The sequence below is a fragment of the Barbus barbus genome (assembly GCF_936440315.1).
Source record: "Barbus barbus genome assembly, chromosome: 37".
Lineage (NCBI taxonomy): Eukaryota > Metazoa > Chordata > Actinopteri > Cypriniformes > Cyprinidae > Barbus > Barbus barbus.
The window spans coordinates 555,001-571,109 of NC_136715.1; the positions used below are offsets into that span (position 1 = coordinate 555,001).

The following is a 16,109-nucleotide window of genomic DNA, read 5'->3' on the forward strand; positions in this document are numbered from 1 at the left end:
GATGATGATGAAGGTGATGATGATGATGTTCCTCACCGTCGCTCCGCTCGCGCAGGGGATCCCAGGGTTCCAGCTGCGTCTGGTGGGCGGCAGGAACAAGCTCGAGGGCCGGCTGGAGGTGCTGTATAACGGCGCGTGGGGAACCGTGTGTGATGACGAGGTCAACATCAATCTGGCTAACGTGGTGTGTCGCGAACTGGGCTTTTCCCGTGGACTCTCCTGGGCTCACAGCGCCAAGTTCGGCGAGGGCCGCGGTACGAATCTCTACTCAGTGTTCAGTGGGAAAAAAACAGAGAAACATAAATTCACTTACGACCCTGTAAGTGTTGAGGAAAGTTACTTTTAAAAGTAATGCATTACAATATTGCTTTACTCCCTAAAAAAGTAACTAATTACGTTACTTCGTTACTTTTTATGGAAAGTAATGTTACGTTACTTTTGCACTACTTTTGCGTTACGTTTTAAATATGAGCAGGGCTTGATTGTTTGCTTTTAATATAAGAAGTTCTATTTATAGCAAATGTAAAAGCCCTTTCACAGTAACAAGTGTGATGAATAAACCTCAGACTGAAGGAAGAGCAAATGCACGTCTGTACAGAACGCAGGAGAAGAAGCTTCAACACGCTTCAGCAATAAAACACAATGAAGCACAACTGTTAGTTTATCTAAAGTCATTTTTGCTTATTAGTATGACTGAACTGGATCATCAAAGGTCAGCAGCAAAGACATTGGTTAATAAAAAGGGATTAGATACATTTGTGTTATTTAACATATTTAATTTCTTCAGGTTTGCGTCATATTCTGAGCTTGCATTTCACTGTTTTAATTAATTTTGAGGAATACTAAATCAGTTTTTTTTTTGCAAGTGAGATGAATTAATACATGTTGACATTTAGTCTAGAATTTCTATCGTAATTTGAGTTATTTCTATTGAGTTATTTGCAAATTATTAATTGGAAATATCATGTAAACTCAGGCTTAGAATTTTGAGTTTATACATAACAATTGCGAGTTATTTTGAAATGTAAATCAGAATTCTGAGGAAAAAGGTCAGAATTGCGTGATGCGTTTTTCACTTTAGGACGCGCAAAATTACATACATTAAAATGCATTTATATTTAGATAGAATGGAAGATATAGTTTGTTCTGCATGCTTATTGTGCCCAAGAGCATATTTATTTAAGCCCATGGGCCAGTTTTACTAAGAGCTTGCAGCGCAAACCGTCTTTTGCATTAAAATAGTTGGCTATTGTCAGGATTTACTAAAGAAACAGTGAAGAATTAGCGCTGAAAAGGCATGGACTCAGTTATTTTTGCACCTGACCTTATTGAATATGCATTTGTAGTTTACCTTTCAGACACAAAATGTATGGGAGGAGAGTATTAAAATGAATCACGTGTTTTACTAACGTTTGTGCTCGTCGAATTACTGGCATTTGAATCAAATCAAATCACCGCAGAAATTCCCACACTATTGTGGACTTGTACTCTCGCGCTAATTTCCCCTGTTTAGTAAAACTGGCCCCATATGTCTTCCTCACAAGAAACTACACTTCTAACCACATCTCAAGAGCTGTAGTTCCTACCACCAGAGTTTGCACGCTGATTGCAAATGTTCGTTTGAACTATGTTTCGGGAAACACCGAATCCTTGAACTGTTCGTAACGACGGAAATTTACTCAAAAAAGATTTTGTTACTTAGTATCTTTGTCTTGATTTCTAGTATAAATACCTAAACATTCTTGAATCAAGATGCATTTACTTGACACGTAAAATGATTTAAGATTTTAAGTCTTGTTTTTTTGTTTTTTTAAATAATCTAAATTTTGTTAGTTTTTGCTTAAAACAAGCTAAAATATCTGACAATGGGGTAAGAAAAATAATCTTAATTCAAAGGCTAAACAAGATTATTTTCTTGCCCCGTTGGCAGATATTTTAGCTTGTTTTAAGCAAAAACTAACAAAATTTAGATTATTTTTTTAGTAAACAAGACTTAAGTAATTTTACTTGTACAGTAAATGCATCTTGATTCAATAATTTTTAATAGAAAACAAGACAAAACACTAAGTAAGAGCATCATTTTTAGCAGTGTGGCAACCATAGTTGGCTAACGCTGCTTTTGTGAACGCACCCCAGGCTGTGAATGCCTCATGTTGACTCTCTGTTTGCTCATGTAGCTCCATCACCTCAGTGCTTGAGTAGAAATGGTTCTGGTGTGTTTAGGTCCGATCTGGCTGGATAACGTCTTGTGTTCGGGCAGCGAGAGCTCTCTGTCGGAGTGCCGCTCGAACGGCTGGGGTGTGAGCGACTGCACTCACTCTGAAGATCTGGGGGTCATCTGCAGCCCGGATCGACCCAACCAGGGTCACGTCCCCCGTTACCAAGAACCTCCTTCACCTCAGACCTCCAACCTGGTCTCGAGCGCTCCTCAGCGCGGGCACGAGATCGCGTTTCACCGCGGCCGTGGCCCGTCGTCTCCGCAGCTCAACGCCCATCGCATCCAGCTGCGCAGGAACGGGTACGAGAGCGCCGTCACCGGCCTGCCGCGGGGCCACCAGATCCCGGACTTCCCACGCAGCAGAGCCTCCTACAGACGAGCGCAGGACGTGACGCCCGCTCAGACCACCAGACACCCCGAGAGACCAGCACCAGCGCCTGAGCCGGTCTACAGCCCCGAGCCGGTCTATCCCAGCGTGGAGCACAGTAACAGGATGGATCTGGACTTCACCGACACAGACGAGCAGGTCAGGGTCTCTAATGCTCATCAAAGCTGCTTTTATTTGATCAAAAATAGAGTAAAAATTTGAAATATTATTATAATTTAAAGGGGTGGTTGACCTTTTTTTTCTAGGCTTGATTGTGTTTATGGGTTGCAGTCTAACGTGTTAATGCTTCGTTTAAAAAAAAATCATTATTTCTTCACATAATTTACCTTTATTGTACACCGCTCTGTCCCTTCTCCTTTGAACGCTCTGGTTATTTCCTGGTTTTATGAAGCCCCTCCCTCAGAAATACACAATGGGCTCTGATTGGTCAGCTGTCCCAGTGTGTTGTGATTGGCTCATACTTTTAGATACGTTGTTATTTGTAAATGCTACTGTTTATGTTAGCTTCTAACATTATCCTGATCAAAGCTTTAATACAGCAGAATATATGATTGCGTTGTAGCAAGAAGTGTAAGAAGAAAGAAGTGTTATCCAGCAAGTAATGTTCGTTACCATGGCAACCGCATGAGCGTCTGTGTTTAATGTTTCTCGTAGCTACGTGAAAAATATCTGTCTGTCTATACACATAATCGTTAGAAGACAGAATCGTGATTCGTATATGAATAGATGTTTCCTGCACCCCTAGTTTTGACGGCATGGCCTCTTCTCTAAAGCAGCGCCGCATGGCCCCGCCCCCTTTGTTGCATGTTCCCAGGGGGTGGGGTTTATGTATATTTCAGGGTTTGTGATGTCACAAACCCGGGAAGTAGCTCGTTGTAGTCCCTATCAGCCATAACTGTAGGCATTAAACTGCCATAACTTTAAAAGATGATATCGTTTGCATTGAACGCTCTCAATACTTTTATTCATAAAGGATTAAATTAAATTGATCAGAAGTTACAGTAAAGACATTTATAATGTTAAAAGATTTCTATTTCAAATAAATGCTTTTCTTTTGAACTTTCTATTCATCTGTGAATCCTGAAAAATAAAATGTATCACAGTTTCCACAAAAATATTGAGCAGCACAACTGTGTTCAGTGGCGTACTCCAGGTTTGACATGGTTTCCATAGGGTCCAGCTTGATCATCAGGGTTAGCTGTTTAAGTCCCGTGTTCCACTAACTCTAGTCTGACCGTGTTAATATGGCATGATCATTTTTTCCAGCGGTTCAACTGTGTCATATAATTGAAGACTAGCCGTGTAAACATGCTGTAAACCGCAGTCGTTTAGAGCCGGGTCGTTTGATGATTGACAGCTCTCTGGAGGATTCTGATTGGCTCTTTCAGCTCTTCCTGTCTGTGAGATGTAAAGCCCTAACCAAATACTCCAGGATTAAACCAGAAAGCTTCACATTGGATCCGTAATCAGAAGAACTGAATCATTTCAATCTGTTTTGCTTTATTAACATCTGTTTTTTTCTTTCATGTTCTCACTATATCAGACTATATGAGCCATAAAAGCCTGACGGATCAAATATGATACTCAACAAAAAACACATATTTTATCTAAAGGTTCAATAAACGCTTCCATTTCAAACGATAGATTTTGTCTGGTTTCATATGTCAATGTTTGTCCATGTCTCTCTCAGTCGTCTGGCTCGGTCCGGCTGGACGAGGTGCGTCTCCGACCCGTTCTGACCGCCACTCGGAGCGCTGCCATGCTAACGGAGGGCGTGGTGGAAGTGAGGCATGCTGGGAAATGGAGGCAGGTGTGTAGTCTGGGCTGGGATCTGAGCAGCAGTCGTGTGGTGTGTGGCATGCTGGGATTCCCGTCAGCAGAGCAGCACGACACACGCGTGTACCGGTGAGTATGTGTTCATGATTTACATTCTAGAAGATCCAACTTGATGGTTTAAGTGTTTAACCAACTGAACTACCAGCCGATGCCATTTTGGACCAGCAATAAACCAACAAATTATACGCGAGTGAAAGCTGGAGTGGAACATAAAATGTGAGAATGTCTCAGTGTTTGGTGTCTTTCAGGCATCACTGGAACCAGGGATATCATAGTCAACTAAAAAAAATCAATTCATTTTTAAAATTAATAAATAAATACTAAATGTTAACTGAAATAAAATAACATATAAAAACTTAAATTTAAGAACTTATTTCAACTAGTTGCCAAGGCAACATTTCTCAGTTTAATGTGGTTTAACCTAAATTAAAACTGATATAAAATATAAAAACTTTTGATTTTAGCTAGTTGTTTTGCAACATTTCTCATTTTAATTTAGTTTAACTTGATGTACTAAAATAACTAAACTAAATCAAATTAAATTGGTAATATTATCAAAAGCTGTAAAAGTATATGAATGATGCTGAAATGACACTAGTTTGATCATCTGGAGGACTTGTGTTTGTGCTGCTCATCTTTCTAAACATCTGACGGGAGAAAATCAGCCTTTCATCTGGAGAAATCTTCCACAGACTGTGTGTTTAGTGTCAGATTGAGCTTCAGCAGCATGTGCTAAAACGAGCGTAATTACATGCTTCCAGTGGAAAACCATCCGTCTGTCTCTCAGTCTCTGACTGGTTCTATATGTGTCAGGTGTCTGTTCTCCCGCTGCACTTCCTCTTCCTGTGGGGAGAAACGCTTGTGTAAGACGTTCAGTCGACCGCATGAGCCGTAAATAAGAGCGCAGCCGCACAGAGACAGGCTTCCTCTGTCTTTATATATTTTCTACCAGCATATTTTTAATCTGTTTTGTATATTTAAATTTAAATATATATATATATTTTTTTTTTTTTCTTTTTTTTTTTTTTCAAAAATATACAACAAATTGCCAAAAAATATATACAAATATATTACATACATGAATACATTCACATATGTCACATTCGAAGAAAACCGTTATATATATATACCGTTATAACCGTCTATAACACGTGAATATGTAACACTTGAATATAAATCAACAAGAATTCATATTTCAAAAATATATTTAATTGAGCTTAACTGTTTACAGCATATATTAAGCATGTATTTAAAATATATAGCTGCCTCAAAAATCAATTTTTTTATCGTACGGGCTCTAAGGGGCCATTCATACAAAATGTGTTTTTGCCTTAAAAAATAAATAAATAATAAAATGTGGCAGGAGAATGGAGCAAAAACACAAGGTGTATAGACACGTTTTTAAAAGTTAAACTTATTTTAACTTGAATGTGCAAACTTTAAGCGTTGTTCTATTGACGTTACTGGAAGAACGTTTGTTCATAATTTTAAGAGAACCTTGCAAGAACATTCTGAGAACAGTCCCTGGTGTTGTTTTGCAGTAATCAGTTGTTCCACAAGGTGGCAGCACTGTCCCGGGCCGCTGTTTCACAGCAGAAACTAAACGAAAGAGACGGACCAACAACAACAACAAAATATGCATTCCACAGTACGCATACGCTGATGTACAAGTACAAAAATGAAGTATACTTTGGGCTTTAGTTGGGAAAGTAGTGCAGTGGAAAAACATGTTCTGTTAGAGTGGCCCTTTAGGAGCCGTTCACAGCTACTTTTCCATTGTTTTTCTATGTAAACATGTCAAGTTAAAAGAATTTCAACTTCTATACGCAGCTCATCAATGTCAGTTCCAAAACAGTGGACCAATCAGAAGAGCCTGGAGGCGGGGCAAGCCTTTGTTTACAGTAGCAAGTTGGCATGGCAACTGTTTTATTTGATGTCAAACGTTTCTTTAAACTGTTTCTGTGCACTACGTCTCACGTTTTAGATGCAAAGAACGGCCCCTTATTCTGCTCCCTGCAGCACTGAGAGAAACTTTAATAAGAAAAACCACAGTTTTAATGAGCAGTATTTATGTGGTCTGGAATAGATTTAATAGTTTTGACCTTTAGTTCACTCTCACTTCACTTCACTTCACATTACTTGGCTTTATATCAGTTTCAGAGCAGATACGATGCAAGTGCTGCTCTTGTGTTCCAGTGAAATCTCCACAGATTCTTAAACTGAGATGCATTTACTGCAGAAACAAAAGGACAAAAGGAAGTGAGTTTTTGACTAAAACAAGAACAAATATCTGTTTTTGCTTTGAATTGTTTATGTTTCTGACCCATGGCTGATATTTGTTCTTTAAGTGTGAAGTTTCTCTACATCTGTAGTGAGTGTGTGCTGATGAACAGGACAGAGCGTGTGTATTGTTCTGTGAGGAGCTGTAATGACGGGCTTGAGTCTCTCAGGCTGCTGGTGCCTATATTAAACTCCAGCCGCAGGGAGATTCTGTGTTCCTGCGAGTGATTTTTAATAGTGGGTTTCGCTCAGCTGTTGCAGGACTCCACCCGTTTCAGCTCGTTTCTGTCTGTTGTTTCGTTTAAACTCTTTTCATTGTGAGAGAAAGCACCTTGGAAGAAACTCCCCAGTTTGATTAAATGTGTTTCTAGAGCAGTTCACTGATGTTATTTTATGGATTCAATCTTATTGTCAGATCTTTATATTTAAATATCATAATTAGTTTGACACAGATCCACTAAACACACAGAATAGCCACTTATCTTCTCTAAAGAGGGACTTTGATACAGTAGAAGCTTTGGTTTTGTTGAAGACAATCCTAGTGTTTTGGATAAAACAGGTTGTTAAAGTGATCATACCCTTACGGCAAAAACATAAAAATAAACATTTCAAATACATTTTTAAATAGATTTCAAAGTATAGACAAAAATATATTTGCAAAAATAAGTTTCAAAATATATTTACAATTTTTTTACCAATATATTTTTGAATATATATTTAACATATATTTTACAAAACATTTTAAATATATTTTGCCCTCCATATATTTCAATCCAAAAAAATAAGTAAAAAAAAAAAAAAAATATATATATATATATATATATATATATATATATATATGGGAAATGTATTTTTTGCCCCTGAAATACATTTTGAAATATAATTTGACTGAAACTAAACATTATAAATTGATATATATTTCATTGATCTTAACTGTTTGAAAGGTATATTTAGCATATGTTTGCATGTGTATTGTTTGCTGTATGTAGTGAATGTGTATAGGAGTGTGTTTGTGTGTGTGTGTGTGTGTGTGTGTGTGTGTGTGTGTGTGTGTTGCTGTGATCGCAGACAGGCGTGTGATCTACTCAGACTGATTGTCTCGTGTGTTTTCTGCATGTTTCATGTCTGTTCTTGACTGACGATGTGGTCGTCGCTCATTAATGCTTCTTCTGATCTTCTCTTGATGAGTCTGTGGCTCCAGGCTGCTCTCAGGTCATGTGACTGCTCTCAGCCAATCACAGCCCTGCATGGATCTCTGTTGATGTGGCAAACAAGTGGTTTCCTAAAGTCCTGCCAACTAGAGCAGACCACCAGCGCTCAGACAGACTATATAGAGATATATATATCTGCTTCTGAATGATGAACACACTACTCTCATCGTTTCCAAACACACAATGCTATCATGCACTTTATGTGTTAGTTTGTTGTGTTTGCATGCGACACAGAGAGCTCTGTGTGTTTTAGCAGGTGCTTGTGGGTATTTTTAACTGCTGCTTTAATTCAGCGACTCGTTAGGACAGTCGTTTCAGCTCTTTTGTTTAACCTGCCGCTGTGATGATGTGTTTCTGTAGGCCGAATCCTAGAAACGAGCTGCATGTTAGCTCTTCCGGCTCCATCGTCCTGAATCGATGCATGTTTGATGGGCTTTTTTATTAAAAGCCTAATATAATGTCTGTGATTGATCCTCATGTCATGTTATCCCAAGGATTTGAGGATTTTCTTGTGACACAAACAATGTTTTCACACTGGACTAAAACATACTGGCTTCATTCACACAGCTTCACAAAACAATGCTGATTATTTTTGTACTTTTTTGGCCACACTTGTGGTGTTGTTTATAAATGTCTTGTCATGCTATATTATCACCCAAGGGTGCAGGTTTGGTTTTGGCATTGGTGGACGTAACGGCAGACAACAGATATTTCATTATTTGATAAATGATTTCTGGGATAATTCAGTAGTGTCTGATATTGATCGTCTCTACTAAACTCTACACCCTGGAACATCATAAGTGATGTCCGACTTCGATAACTATAGTTCTCTCCTTAAATATGAAGAGATCAAACAACAGATGAGTTCATACAAATTTCATGTAATTCTGATATCAGTCAGACACTGAAGTGAGTTGTTTTGGTCTCTTCTGAGGAAGATTCATTCATTGTTTTATACACAGAGAGATTTTGATCAGATTTATTAATGTTCCTCCGAGCTCTTATTCAGGGTTGATCTAGATGAGAACATGGAAACTAAGTTCTGTGAATCCTCAAGCAGTGAAACTGCATCTCTATATTCATCCTATCCTATATTTCATCCTCTATATTCATCTATAATTCATCTCCTCTTAAGGTGAAAAAAGCTCAACCATGGTAACCACAAATTAACCATAGTTTTGCTACACTATTTGTAGTATAATACTTTTACTATAATAAAACCATGGTTAATTTTCTTAAGGGATTTGTATTTGTGTATACTTTCTTTTTTCTTTGTTTTGTTTTTATAACTGTATAAATGGTTTGATGTTTTGTAATGTTTAATGAAAAAGAAATCAGAGAAATTATTCACGATCCGCACGCCGAAGATCTGATCTGAATCAAATGATTCGTGAACCCACTCTGAAGCCCCAATATAAATGAACTGATTTGCTATACACGATTTGAAGTCCTGAACTGAATCAAATCATTCGCGATCCGATTAGAGCGCTTCGAAACAGTGAATCATTTTGCAACACGATGGTTTAAATGGTTGAACTGATTCTGAGTTTTGAAAAGCTGCATTTCACCCATCATGATTATATGTTCCTACTCTGCTCATCTATTACATGTGAATCCTGGAAAGCATGCAGTTTTCTAGTATATTTCTCAGGTAATATCAGTGGTGTGATCTGTTTCAGATGCAGCTGATATTACAACAACAGTGTTACATACACATATATTTCATTGTTTGATCAAAAATATTGCTAGGGACAATTTAGTAATCGCTGGATATTGATACGAACATGTCTTAGCGTACATACTCAATTCTGTGCCCTTAAGACATAAAATAGGCCTACATCAGTAATATCCGCTTGTGATTTTTAAAGTCTTTGCTTGCTATCAAGTGTCTAATGGGACTGCAGAGGTTGTTAGGGACATCAAACATCATCAGACCAAACAGATAAACTCATTTACTCATTGTGTTTATAATCGTGCTGTATTTAAGCTTCAAAAGTTGTGTTAATTTGAGAAGATTATTATAATGACCAAAAATGAATGTTGGTCACAGAGCTTATTTTCTGGAACAATCCAGAAGCCAATGGAAAAATCCTGTTGGGTTTCCTCTGTGCAACTACAAAAATACATCATCACCGCAGCCTCTATTAGATGTCAGTCCTCTCTCCTAAACCCCGCCCCCGTAGACATGTCAGCCAATCCGATGTCAGCTCTCCTCTATGCATTTACATGTATGCATTTGGCAAGTGACTTACTGTCACAGATCGACAGGCTCTCAGTCCACCCAATCACAGCGAGCACCCTCACCAGAGTACTGAGCACACCTGCACTGAATCATCACCTCATCACACCATAAAACCACACACCTCACAGCCATCAGACGTCCGACTCGTTCCAACGAAGTGGACTCATGTATGCTATCGCAGCTATTGATCTGTTACCTGCCCAAGTGTGTACTTACCGCTTGTATTCCTTCCAAGTGTTGTCGTCATCCGTGTCCAGGATCCAGATCCTTCCTCCGCGTCTCCGTCCTCCCCGAAGTGAGGTGTGTGGCACAGCGATCATCCACGAGCTCCTGTCAAGATCCCAATAACCATCAGTCAAGTATCCAGTCATCCCACAGTATCTACAGTCTGAACTATTCCAGTCATTCATCTGCCAACACTCATCTGCTTTTAACAAACTCCCCTTTTGTACCATCTCTCTCGTGTCGAGTCCCCTTCCGTAACACTTACACTAAATTCAGGGTACACATTTTTTTATCAGTTCTTGCTTTCCCCTGGAATCAAACTTACAATCTTGGCGTTTCCTCTCTAAACTACAGGAAAGCTCATGTTTTTGTGCTGTTTTTGAGTCTCGTTCTGTCTGTTAGGGGTTTTTCACCGATCCTCAGATGCTGCTGTGTTTCAGATTTTCTAGACCAGAATACACCCGGGCCTCGTTTCGCTGTGTTTTCATGCACGTCCTCCGCAGGAGCTGGGATATATGGACGGGAAACACAAGCATGAGTGGTTTTGGCTCAGCTTTGAGAACATGGAGATCTGTTTGTGAACGTCTGTTGACCACAAACCCAGCAGAACGTCCCAGAGTGTTTCGATAGACGCCCGCTGAGTTTATTTACCATCTACTGCTCGCTGACGATGCTATACACACACACATATATATATATATATATATATATATATATATATATCTATATACAGTCATGGTCAGAGTTATTGACTCCCTTGGTCAATATGAGCAAAGAAGTCTGTAAAAATACATTTGCATTGTTTATCCTATTGATCTTTCATTAAAAAAAATCACAGAAATCTAACCTTTTATTGAGGTCAAACAATTGAAAGTGTGGGGGGGGTGGACTCGTTAGGAAATAAATGATTTTTTTTTTGCCAAGGGGGCCAATTATTCTGACCACAGCTGTATGGATGTGTGTCTGAGATGTGACTGACACACAGAAACAAGCTCTGGCGCTCATGTGAAGCCTGTTTATTTAATCCAATCCTACTTATTGGCTCATTTGTGTCGTTTCAGGAAACTGTGGGACTCCAAGATGGAGGATCCAGCCACAAGGTACGGCTTCATTAGCTGATTATTTTCAGTGCTGGCTGTATGAACGGACTCGTAGAGTGATGTGGTTTGTGTTTGTGCAGGTCTGCGGTCAGTAAGAAGGCGTTCTGGGTCGAGCGGGTTCAGTGTTCGGGTACAGAGGTCTCTCTGGCGCAGTGTCGGGCGCAGCTCTCCGTCCCGAGGCGTGACGTTCCCTGCACCGGAGGGATGCATGCGGTGGTGCGCTGTGTTCCCGGTGCTCAGTTCTCCAGAAGCTCTGCCTCCGGACACAGACAGGCTCCGTCCCCTCTGAATGTGAGCGCCGCACCCGGTCCAGCTGTGAGCACTGGCTCCGGTGACGTGTGGCTCATGGTGTGTGTGGTTCCCCGCAGGCGGCGGTGCGTCTGAAGGCCGGTCCGAGGCTGGGCGAGGGTCGCGTGGAGGTGCTCCGTGAGGGAAAGTGGGGGACCGTGTGTGACCATCTGTGGGATCTGACCGCGGCCAGCATGGTGTGCAGAGAGCTGGGCTTCGGCTCGGCCAGAGAGGCCCTGCGAGGAGCACTCATGGGTCAAGGTAACAGGCTGTTTGTAATGTCACCTTACCATGGTAAAAAGATTCAGAACTGATACGAGCCACTCATTTCAATGCTATTTCCTCTTTCCCAGTGGCTCATGGGTAAGGGTTTCTCAGCCAGTCTAAACAGAAAACATGAAACGCTCACACGGACACAGTTCAGACGCTGTGATCTGAATGTTTAGTTCAGTCTTCATGCTCCTGTGCCAACACTGCAGTTTGGGCTGCACGGTTTTGGGAAAAAAATCGTATTGCAATTTTTCCTTAAAAAAAAAAGGGATATTATATATATAGAGTAATAATAAAAGATATTATGTTTGTTACTTTTACTAAATAACATTTTTAAACAAAATAGGAACTATTCCTAACCCTAACTCCCTGCACAATTTGCACAAAAAATTGTGATTATATATCTATGACTAATAATAATATTATTATTATTTAATTAAAAAATGTGTTTATTGATATTATTATTACATAAAAATACGACAAAAAATAAATAAACATTCCTTATTCTCTTTTTTCCACAATTTGACCAAAAAATAATAATTAATAATTATTTATCAATGTAACTATAAATGTTGTTATTATTATTATTATTACTACTAAATAAAAAGTATTAAACAAAATAATAAAGATTCCGTATTAACTCCCTGCAATTAATCTAATAATAATAATGATTATATTATTACCATAAAATATCAAATAAAACAAAACAATTCCTAACCCTTACCACCCGGCACAATTTGGCCATAAAATTGAGATTATATATCAATGTGACTATAAAATCATGATGATAATTGTATTATTATTATTATTATTATTATTATTATTAAATAAAAATATTAAACAAAATAATAATATTTGTAACCCTAACCATTTTTATATTTAAAAAATAAAATACAAAAATTTAGTGTTAAATAATAATAATAATATATGTCTATTTATTAATTTTGAACAGAGAGACCAGGCTTATTGACAAGTATTTTTGGTGTAATGTTGGTCCACCTGCTAGTCCAGGACTAACCAGCATAAACCAGTCTAGAGTTGCTCAGATGCTGTGGAACACAAGGCCCTGAATGCTTACTGTTGATCATGCACGTCACAACATAATGCATCAGCATGCTGACCTATATCATGTGGATTTGTTCCATCATCTCAGCTTTGGGGTTTTGGATGCCTCTATTTTCAGGGTTAATGTTCTGAATTATACGCTGTCAGGCTGTTCTTCAGTGGTGATGACGAGAATAAGAGACACGTTCTCTGGTGACATCGTGGCCCAACCGTGCACAAATTACAGGGAGTCTCGTCCATATGCACGCTTCTGCTGCTATTTCCATCTATTAAACGCTTCCATTTGGCCCGTGTGTGTAATTTACCGAACCAGCATCCACATCACACATGCACGTCTGCCCCCGTTTATCTTGCCATCCTGCCAGTTGCAGTTTTCTGCCGAACACAGCGTGCTAATGACTATTTCTAGCAGGTAAAAGGGCTTGTGGTGTCCGGACATCAGTGCATGGATGTGTGTTTGTTTGTGTTTGTGTAGGTACGGGTCTGATCCACATGAACGCGGTGCAGTGTTCGGGCCGGGAGAGCTCCATCACACAGTGCCGCTTCCAGGAGGTTCCACGTTACTCATGCAAACACACTCAAGATGCGTCTGTCCGCTGCAACGTCCCCAACACCGGGCTGAGCGCTACGGTACGTGCAGAGACACTTACTGTAATAGTACTGTAATCTTCTGCTCTTGAGTCATTGGCAGCCTGTAGAAGCGGATGGTAAAAAGTTGTGAATTTGGCACACAGGTAGAGGACAGTATGAACATGAGTCACAGCAAATCTAGCTCAAACTCTCTAGCGCCACCTAATGTCCTAATGTGCACTCACGTTATTGCATTAACCAAATTCTTGAAACAAATTTCTTGAAATTCTTAGCTTTTTGCCTGTTGCTCTGATTTTCACAAAAAGAAAACTAGATCATCTTCAGATTATGCCGATAAAAGTTTAAGAATTCAAATTGATTAGTCAAATCGTTCTCGAATAACATGGGGACGAATTTCATGAGGAGCACGCCAAAGTGGACATGAGGATATATCTCCACAACGCTTTTACATATTCTGACCAAACAAAAGTATAAGAACAACCATGACCTGAGGACACCTGCACAGTTTCAGCACAGCGCCACATAGTGGTCAGGAGATCATCAATACCAATCACAAACTTCCTGTCTGCCATTATGATTTTCTTTGAAAACCTACTCCTTGACTGTTTGTCTGATTTTCATGAAAATCAAATCAGATCATCGTAAGATCATGCTGACAAAATTTTATGGAATTCAGGTTGATTAGTCAAATTGTTCTCGAATAACGTGTGTACAAATATGATGAAGAGCATGTCATAGTGAGGCTGTATCTCTGCAACGCTTTAACATATTCAGACCAAACTTGCTGTGTGTTAGGACAGCCATGCCTGCACAGTTTCAGCACAGCGCCACCCAGAGGTCACGAGACTGATTCCTTGTATCGTGCTGAGAACAAAGATACCAGTTAAGCCAGACTTCCCGTCTGTTATTTTGATTTTCTTTGAAAACCTCCTTTTTCGACCTTCTCCAAGACTATTCGTCTGATTTTCACCAAATTTGATTCAGATCATCTTTAGATCATGCTGACAGCCATTGAATTTGTGCCGATACACCAAAACTCGTTTAACACATCAACAAATTTGATGGCATGAGGCCAAAATGATTTTGAAGCTGTAACACTGCGATACTTTAACATATTAACACCAAACTTTGACCTCACACTGAATACATCATATCAATTCTGTCACAGCGCCACCTATGGGTCAAAAGTGCTCAGCAATTAAATCATATTACAAGTGATTGCATTTATGGGTTTTTTAACAATTTTGCTCCAAATCATTTAGAAATGTCTTTGATTACTAATTTTTTCAGTTGTTCTGATGCTTATCTCCTCATTTTCCCTCTGGTTGTGCTCGGCCCCTTAAATGCTGCTTGCAGCCGTATTTTCTGAGCAAAACCGAAGCAGTGGTATTTCACCTGACGAGTGATGCTGAGGCTGCTGTGTGTCGTGTAATGCTCAGGTGCGTCTGGCGGGCGGGCGCGAGGCAGCGGAGGGCCGGGTGGAGGTGCTGATGGAGGTGAACGGTCAGCAGCGCTGGGGCTCCATCTGCAGTGAGAACTGGGGCATCAATGAAGCCATGGTGGTGTGTCGACAGCTCGGCTTCGGCTTCGCTTCCAGAGCCCATCAGGTACGTGACGTTAACTCTGAACTACATCTGTACGTCACAGAACTCACGATGGAGACGCATTTATTCACTAAATCGTGGTGTTGCACCAGAATGTTCACAAGAAGAAGAACGTTTGATGGGAAAAATATTTGAATGAACGACAGTTAACGAGTCGATTGATTGATAGTTGATTGACAAGACTGTCTTACCTTAGCCCCGCCCTGAGAGAGCTGAGAGCTGTCCGCCTCCGGTGCAGGGGAAGACAAGATGTCTCCGATTAAGCGATTGAGGAGTTTTGTTGTTGGCTGTAATAATGAATATAGCAGTCTTCATTTACTCCTGACATCTGAGCCGCTGAGGATGCAGAGGATTAACGTTACTTTCACTTTGAAGGGAATGCGCCGATCCCCGATCTACATAAATGCTTTTATGTTTCCGTGAATCATTCGTGATCCAGCTATATCTACAGAAGAAGTGAGTATAAGGGTTTTTATGAATCTTTGCAAATCACCTTTCCTAATAATATGCTAGTTAGCCAGTTTCGCGGCTGAAGTAAACAGTATGCTCGTCACCCCACGGAAGAGAGAGGCGGGGTCAGCAGAGCTCATTAGCAGTTAAAGCAACATGGACTAGAATGGCTTGCTAAAAACAGAGCTGATTTTGACAGGGTAAAGAAGGTGTTTTTTACACTACCATTGAGACATTTTGACCAAAGTATGTTATAGACCAGTGTTCCTCAAATCTTACCCTGGAGGTCCAATCTGCCGCAGCGTTTAGCTCCAACCCTGATCAAACTCACCTACCTGTGA

At 39.9% G+C, this 16,109-nt stretch overlaps 1 protein-coding gene across 1 annotated transcript in view; it reads left to right on the forward strand.

Moving 5' to 3' along the window:
* LOC306857027 (lysyl oxidase homolog 4-like) overlaps positions 1-16,109 on the forward strand; it is a 29,931-nt gene that overhangs the window by 1,660 nt on the left and 12,162 nt on the right. Inside the window, exons 2-9 of the mRNA XM_079396670.1 lie at positions 1-254; positions 2,224-2,744; positions 4,297-4,511; positions 11,462-11,500; positions 11,581-11,791; positions 11,869-12,049; positions 13,599-13,753; positions 15,154-15,321. The exon at positions 1-254 is cut by the window's left edge and continues 23 nt beyond it. Coding sequence (XP_079252796.1) covers positions 1-254; positions 2,224-2,744; positions 4,297-4,511; positions 11,462-11,500; positions 11,581-11,791; positions 11,869-12,049; positions 13,599-13,753; positions 15,154-15,321 — 1,744 coding nt within the window. The remainder of the gene's footprint in view (positions 255-2,223; positions 2,745-4,296; positions 4,512-11,461; positions 11,501-11,580; positions 11,792-11,868; positions 12,050-13,598; positions 13,754-15,153; positions 15,322-16,109) is intronic.